This window comes from Dipteris shenzhenensis, chromosome 15 (genome assembly GCF_047967505.1).
Source record: "Dipteris shenzhenensis isolate YYH24624 ecotype China chromosome 15, Dip_SZ_1.0, whole genome shotgun sequence".
NCBI classification, from domain to species: domain Eukaryota; kingdom Viridiplantae; phylum Streptophyta; class Polypodiopsida; order Gleicheniales; family Dipteridaceae; genus Dipteris; species Dipteris shenzhenensis.
The window spans coordinates 5,962,232-5,970,069 of NC_141610.1; the positions used below are offsets into that span (position 1 = coordinate 5,962,232).

The window sequence follows — 7,838 nt, forward strand, 5'->3', positions numbered from 1 at the left end:
GTATTGGACACCCTCTAAACCATATTAAAGGTTCTGAATTGGTTGCCTTCTTTGGTTTAAGTAGTGCATTTTCAATTGCTTCAATATTCAATGTTCTTAAAATAGTTTGGATATCCTATACACTCCAAGATAGATGCTTCAAAGGTATAATAGCATTTGCAATAGTTTAATGATCTCATTCAAGTTGCTAATTGTGCAATGTTTTGATCTCAAATCCAAGTTCAGAATGTATAGATTAAGTTTGTCAAATTCCATTGTGCAATGCATAAGTTATGAATCAAGCAAGTTACCCATACGAAATATATTCACAAAGAGAGAGAGAGAGAGAGAGAGAGAGAGTTTATAAAGCCATAGTTCTAACCAACTTACAAATCTTAAACAAAGAAAAATAAGTGAAAACACACACTAAGCAACTCTCATCTCTAGTTAAAGCTCTCCTTAAGAGGAACATTAACCATGGCTTACGGTGATAAAATGAAACTAAAAGCAGAAACTGAGGAGCACCCACAAGGCAATTGTCGAATCTTGGGGTGATTGCTGATGGTCACGGCGGGAAGTGATGTAGGCGGGGTAAGTGGAAGGTTGATTGGAAATGTCATAATCCATGCATTGAAACGGCCAAATGGGGTTAGGTTGAAGGACAAGGTAAGCACAAGGTTGGTTTGTGTGAAGGAGTAAGCTTGAGGAACCCTAACAGGCTTTTGAGGCTTGAATTTTGGCCTTCTCTCCCTGTTACCTTCATTTGGGTGTGTGGGCATTTGGGCAGGTTGGAGGTTGGTCTTGCAGGTAAGCAAGCTCACCCTCCTCATTCCACATTCAATTTCTGTGTTGGGTTCTTCCCAATCTCCTTGTTTACTTTTCTTCCATCCTTTTTGCGTTTTGGGTCCTTCCCACTTTTGTTGATCTGTAGAGTTTCCATGTTCAGCTTCCTGGTTGCTCACTCTTCCCTGCCCTGCCCCCTTCCAGGATGAAGCACAACAACGTCGTGCCCAATGGGCACTTCAAAAAGGACTGGCAGTCCTACGTCCGTACCTGGTTCAACCAGCCTGCCCGCAAGAAGCGCAGACGCCTTGGTGAGTCCCTGTCATTGGATCTTGTTTGAAAAGCTCAATCTCTTCGCCTCTTCATTTTGCTGAAAGACTTGTTCTTGTAGCGCGACAGAAGAAGGCTGTTCGTATCTTCCCTCGTCCTACCAGTGGTCCTCTTCGACCTGTCGTTCATTCGCAGACTCTGAAGTATAACATGAAAGTCAGAGCTGGTCGGGGGTTCACTCTTGAGGAGCTTAAGGTCAGTTTTGTCTGGATAACATATATCAAGTTATCATATGTTTTGAGAGTCCAGCATGGCAAATGTAGCAAGCTTTGCGGGTGAAAGGATGCGCACCCAAAAGTAAGTTTGTGTATTTTCGTGGGGGTTTTGAAGTTTGTGGATATTAGGAATCAAGTATCTAAAGAGCTCTCTCTCTCCGGGAGCTTCACCTTTGTACGCTGTTACGGGTCTGGTACTCATGATGGAACGAATATCAAGTTAAGAGCATAGTTATAAATTCGTAGACGGTGCAGCAGAAATCTGCAACTTTGGCCAAATTCACCTATCTACACCCAAAATATAGTCAGTTGCCCTTTATTACGTGCTAGTTAGTCTCAATCAACGAAAGAAATGCGCGAGTTTTTCCTCTTTTTTTATTGCATCTTCCTATATTGCATCATTGTACGTTCAAGCAGTTAATGGTGACATGGTCATATTTTCAGAATTGAAAAAGATATCAATCTTCATGTCATTGAGAAGTAAGAACTTGAAATTTGATTCTTGAAACATATATGATATTACTAATTCTGAAACTTAACAACACTTCAATGTACATTCAAGAGTCAATGGTGACATGGTCATATTTCAGCATTGAAAAAGATATATAAGTTATGAATCATGGATCATGATTCATGTCAATATATCACATGAGTCATGAACTCATGACAAGTTACAAGAGGTTCAATTTTCAAAGTTGAAATGATGCTAATACTGAATAGGTACTCTGGTGTTGTTGAAAATGTGAAAAAAGAGTACATAGCAAAATATGAAGTACTGAAGTAGCCAAGAGTCAAGACTCAAAAAGACTCAAAATATGAAAGTACTACTAACAAGAGTAGCAAAAAGAGTCCTCAGTCAACGGTCATGACTCATGAGTCATCCTCCATATCCTCCTTATCCTCGCTCTTGCTAGCATGGATGACTCCTCAAATGTGTCATCATTTATTGGAGGTGGTGCATCACTGCTACTTGCATTTGCTTGAGGTTGTCTAGCACTGGTACTAGCCCTCTTTTAAGATAGTGTCGCATGAGATGGAGCTGAAATCTCCTCCTATGGCATGGAGTAAGTGTCTCTCTCCTCCTTATGAATGTCTAGAACGTCCTTGGTTTTGTTGATAACAATTCTATCTGGATTGACTTGTTGTGGCTCAAGGGGATTCCCCTTCTGCTCCAGCAATATCAAATTGCATTGACAAAAAACAAGTCTCTCCAATTGTGCAGTGGAGAGCTTGTGAAAGAGAGCCCAAGTATTCCAATTTCTCTCACACAAGCCAGAACTAGTGTCTTGGGACAAAACCTTCATGTGTCTCTGTAATTTACAAAGAAGTGCAAATATTCAATGAAAGAGACATAGAAAGAGTACAATAGAAACAACAAAATATGTTACCAAAGAAGTGCAAATATTCAATGAAAGAGACATAGAAAGAGAACAATAGAAACAACAAAATATGTTACCAAAAGAGACAAGAACCCTACCAATTCTGCGTAAGAAATGCCATACTTCTCCCACGAGGAAACTGGCTTCAGGTGAGTGTCACGAAGCAAAGCAATTGGTTTTCCAAACATGGAGATACTGTTGCGGAACATGAGACGTTGATCCTCGAGTGTCCTCATAAGATTTACATTACCATCCACCATTGCAGTATGCCTGGCTCTCACTTCTCCATAGAGGATGCAATATATGTGCTATGTGGATTGGCCTATGGAACCAATCCCAACGCGTGTTTCATATCTGCTTAATGTCTTGAATCCTACATAAAAGGTAAGAGTTCAAAGGTTAAGGATGCAACACGAGCTTAGCAAGCATTGCAATTTGTGTAATGGAAAATAAATAAATATCATTCAAGCAGCAAGGCAAAATATGCTTGGTTCCTAGTTAGAGAAGAACCTCTTGGGTTGTAAAACAGTGCAAGCCTCCAAGGGTTCCCCAATCTTGTCCATGAACTCATATAGAAGCCCAATGGTGCTACCGTCCATACCTATGAGTTGCAAGATACTATATAGAGCCTTTAGGGCCTTCACCAAGGCCTCTACATCTCGCCACCAATTGTCTTGCAAAACCGCCCGAGCAAATGCAATAGACTTGGGTTCATTCCTATCATCCCATGTATCTAAAATCAATTTTGTTTTTGTTTCTTGGCACCTAGAAGAGGAAAGTGAAATCTGTCAATTGGCCAAGCATCTCGCACATGTCTAGAGCCACACAAATTAGCACTTGTACTTGTCAAATTGTGATTGCAAGATGCAAGCCCCAAATCAATTGCAACTTAATCCAAGGCCATCTTGAGGTCACATTTAAGCATCATTTGATATTGCGATTTGAGAGTTTTTTTCTGGTTGACGTTTTTCATCTTCGTGACACTTTTCTCTTCTTGAATTGATAATTTCACACTAAAGTACTTTCTGATCATTGTAGGATTGATAATCTTGGGCTTTGACACTATTTGGGTCTTCTTGATTGTCAATTTCATTGCTGAACTGAGATCGAGGCTGTGGATCAGTTTCTATTGAGAAATCTAGAGGGATTTTCAGTATTTTTACATGTACCCACTCGTGGGGAGTGACCCTGGCAATGTCTTGAAGGAAGAAGCATGAAGAAAGTATGAGAACTTTGATTTCAGCCTGTTCCAGATGCTGAGTGTTGGGCACTAAACAGAGATTGAGTGAGAGTGAGAGTGAGAGTGAGAGTGAGAGTGAGAGTGAGAGTGAGAGTGAGAGTGAGAGTGAGAGTGAGAGTGAGAGTGAGAGTGAGAGTGAGAGTGAGAGTGAGAGTGAGAGTGAGAGTGAGAGTGAGAGTGAGAGTGAGAGTGAGAGTGAGAGTGAGAGTGAGAGTGTGAGTGTGTGTGTGTGAGAGAGAGAGAGTGTGTGTGTGTGTCATGGCATCCTCAGCCTGTGGCATGATGGACTGCCACGAGGCTGCCCAGTAAGCAAGCAGCCACATCAGCAGCCACGAGGAATGCCGCACAGGCAGCCACGCCAACCGTCTGCCACATGGGCTGTCATGCAAGCAGCAGCCATCTCAGCAGGCCGTACAGAGGACCACATCTGCAGGGCACCACATCAACGATGATGTCAGCATGTCGGCAGCAACATCAGGAGCAGAAGCAGGTCGGTGAACAGGAACAGTCTGGTTGGTGGGCAGAAAGCGGCCTGGTCAGTCAGTTTGAGGCCCAAGGGGCCCTATAAAAGCAGTCCCCTGTCTGCAGGTGTTTTCTACATCTTCACTCCGCGAGGGATTCGCTGGCTGTATAGTCCCCCCCCCTTGGCTGTTAGCCCCAGTTCCAGAGATCCCCTAGGCAGTAAGCTGGGTTTCTCTGGAACAGGCCGGTTTTTTCTTTCAGCCTTCTCTGGCTTTTTTTCCATACTCAGCACCTTCGGGGCTTCTGTCTTGTATGAAAATCTTTCAAGCATTAATAGAAGGTTTCTTTCTTCGAAAATTCAAAAAAAAAAAAAAGTAGCCCCCTTGGCCTTCATTTCTCATCCTTTCTTCGGGTATTCGAGCCTTCAGAGCATCAGTAGCCAGGCTTCCCCGCAGCAGACCAGCAGGGTTCCTCAGCCTCTCCAAGGATCTAGTGAGGATTCACCTCCACTAGTTAGCTTAGTCTTTTCCAGTTTTGCAGTTGAGGGTTTCAACCCCTCCGTACAGTTGCAGTCAGCCCTTTGGGCATTCATACATTTGGTTATATATTCCCCTTTGGAGGTCCACTACTTTCCTCCCCCTCTGATTCTCTCACTCACATCCACCACATCACTTTGTGTATTGAGTGCATCATTCAGCAGTTCGCAGTTAGTATTGAGCGGGAGGGAGGGAGAGAGAGAGAGAGAGAGAGAGAGAGAGAGAGAGAGAGAGTGAGAATAGCCTATCTCCCAATACTCTGCGTGCATGCGTGCATGCATGCGTGTGTGTTTTGGAGAGGTTGCTAAGAGTGCGACATAGCATGTCATGCATTGTGGTGTGTCGTGAGTGGTGTTGTGGAAGACAACAGAAACAAAGAACCTCGAAAGAGTGAAATTTTCAAAATTGGCAACTAGATCAGCTCCCAGGTCAAGTAAAAATTGATTTGGAGGTGCTAAAGCAATAGCAACAGGCTGAAAAACCAATGGAAATTTGCCCTAGAGATGTCTGGTGAATGAAACAAGGCCTAGCACTCAGCAAGAGGCAAGGATTTGGTGCCAATTTTCTGGTCTAGGTTTCAACAGCTTGAAAAATGTAGGAGCAGCCAAGATCTCAACAGCAAGCATGCAAGAATGAAGTTGCAAAAGCTATTCACGCTTGATTAGGTAAGTCCTAGCCCAAAAACTGACAAAAGCTATAAAAAGCAATCTAAAAACAAAATTGCACTTATAAATTGATTAAAATGTATTTTTTTTTTCATTCATTAAAATATTCCTAAATTGAATATCGAGAAATAGCATTAATAATTTAATCAACTGGTTTTTAATTCTCCTTTCTACGATGTCCATAATAAATGCACAATTAGGCCTAGGATATTATATTGTACCGTAGGTTTATTAGGGCCATCAAACTGGAGTGGTGAGCGGTGGAGAGGCTGAGTTGGGAGGGGGGGACTAAGCTGAAGGGGAGGGGAACTGAGCTATGCAAAGGGATAGGGGCTCAGGGAGCAGGTATTGTCTTAAGATTTTATTCTCAATCTACTCTGGAGTGGAAGACTTTTGTTTTGAATTATTTGTGGAAGTTGTCAAGAATCTTTTCATGTGCATATCCTTGTTCATATAATTTCAGGCTGCTGGGATTTCAAAAAAGTTTGCTCCGACAATTGGTATCGCAGTCGATCATCGCAGAAAGAACCGATGCCTTGAAAGCTTGCAAGTAAATGTGCAGAGGCTTAACACGTACAAAGCCAAACTTGTAGTGTTTCCTCGGCGATCCCGCAAGACTAAGGTAAGTTTTCAATCATCTAGAGCTAATGTAAGATGGATACTCTCTCTCTCTCTCTCTCTCTCTCTCTATCTCTCTCTCTCTCTCTTTCTCTCTTTTGCTTTTCTTTTTCTAATTTTCTGCTCGTTTCTTCCTTTTAGCTTTCAAATTTCGGGTAAAGTTTGGTTGCGATTTCAAAGCTTAGTAAGCACTGGGTTGTGCTTACTATTTTTCTTCTTTTTATTTTTCTCATTTACTTGCTCTATATAATTTTATGTTTGTAAGATTGGATGAAGGTATATATGTATGACAATTTTTGTCGAATGCTTGCAGGCTGGTGATGCTAGTCAAGAAGAGTTAGCAAATGCCATGCAAGTACAAGGTACAGTCATCCCTATCTTGAGAGAAAAACCAGCAGTGGAGCTTGTGGCCATAACAGATGACATGAAGGCCAACAAAGGTTACGCTAAACTTAGGTTGGAGAGAATGAATGAGCGCATGGTCGGCATTCGGAAAAAGCGGGCTGCTGAGGCTGACAAAGACGAGAAAAAATAGAGGAATTTTCCAGTTGCATGGCTGCTGGGGATTTTTGTACCTTCAGATGTTATTTAAAAGCTTTGGAACAATTCAGATTCAGTTTCCAAGCTAGCTATTTTGAGGCTTTGCCAAATTCTTAATCGTTTCACTGCAGAGGCTCTTTGTAACTCTTTAATTTGTATTTGAAGGTAAACACGGCAACAAATGCTCATTTGATTGCAATCTTCTACTTGCTGTTGCTTTCCCTGTTTTTGTGCTTTTTGCAAGGGACAAATTCTGAGTTTCCTCTCGAGGGGAAATACTCGGGGAGCAGGAATGGTAAGTGAAAATCGAGCTTACTGGTTGGAAGATATTTTCTTTGTTTTTATTATGTGATGAATTTCAGAGCTTGTAAACTTTAGTAGTAATGGACAACAGCAAAGCGCGGAAGACGGAGGGTTTTGTGCTTGGGACCATTAGTCATAGAATATGTATGTAAATAAGTAGAGCCGTGTTGCTCAAATTGCGGATGCCGGGATTCGTGCTCGGATGGTAAGATTTCGAGTTTCCCTTTTTAGGGCCCTAGTTCATATATGTTACATTTTAATGTAAATGTATGCAAACCATGCTCTAGAGTGAATGTCCATTGCAATCGTTGAATATCTTATTGCTTACATTCCGGTTATGAAACTACTTGTAGTTACCTTTTATTGAAGTGACGATTTTAGACCTGAAGGATTGGCCTAGTTGGGAAGTTTGTTGGTCTCCCAAGCCTTGGGTATACTTTGTGGGGTCCCATTCTCGAGAAAGGGAGGTACTTTCCCCATTTGTTAAGAAATTGGGAGATGCTTTATCTATTCTTTAAATATGACCCTTACAAGTTTAGATTTGATGACCCATACATCTTGTCATGTCTTCCTAGAGAAGGAGGATGATAGGAGATGGTGATGCCTACAATTTTCATAACAGCCACAAATTTCCTTGGTGTTTAGTGCATTACTCTCCTAGGACAAGCCTTTGGGGTAAGACCTTAGGATGCCACTTGTCAAGGAGGAACATGGTGTACTAAAAAGGAGCATCTATACTTTGTGGGGTCCTATTTTGAGAAATTGATGAGCACTTTTTCTATGTGTAA

General features: G+C 41.8%; 1 protein-coding gene across 3 annotated transcripts; it reads left to right on the forward strand.

Moving 5' to 3' along the window:
* The first annotated feature begins 663 nt into the window (after positions 1-663).
* Positions 664-7,046, forward strand: LOC147893257 (large ribosomal subunit protein eL13z-like). Of its 3 annotated transcripts, none has more exons than XM_087385611.1 (5): positions 665-786; positions 967-1,073; positions 1,154-1,287; positions 6,053-6,211; positions 6,521-6,947. In XM_087385611.1, exons 2-5 carry the CDS (start codon positions 968-970, stop codon positions 6,740-6,742), a joined length of 621 nt encoding a protein of 206 aa, XP_087241737.1. In that variant the 5' UTR covers positions 665-786; position 967; the 3' UTR covers positions 6,743-6,947. The 3 variants fall into 3 exon arrangements, with proteins under 3 accessions (XP_087241739.1, XP_087241737.1, XP_087241738.1); XM_087385612.1 differs by having other exon boundaries at positions 713-832; positions 6,521-6,948; XM_087385613.1 differs by lacking the exon at positions 6,053-6,211 and having other exon boundaries at positions 664-786; positions 6,521-7,046.
* Positions 7,047-7,838: the final 792 nt, after the last annotated feature.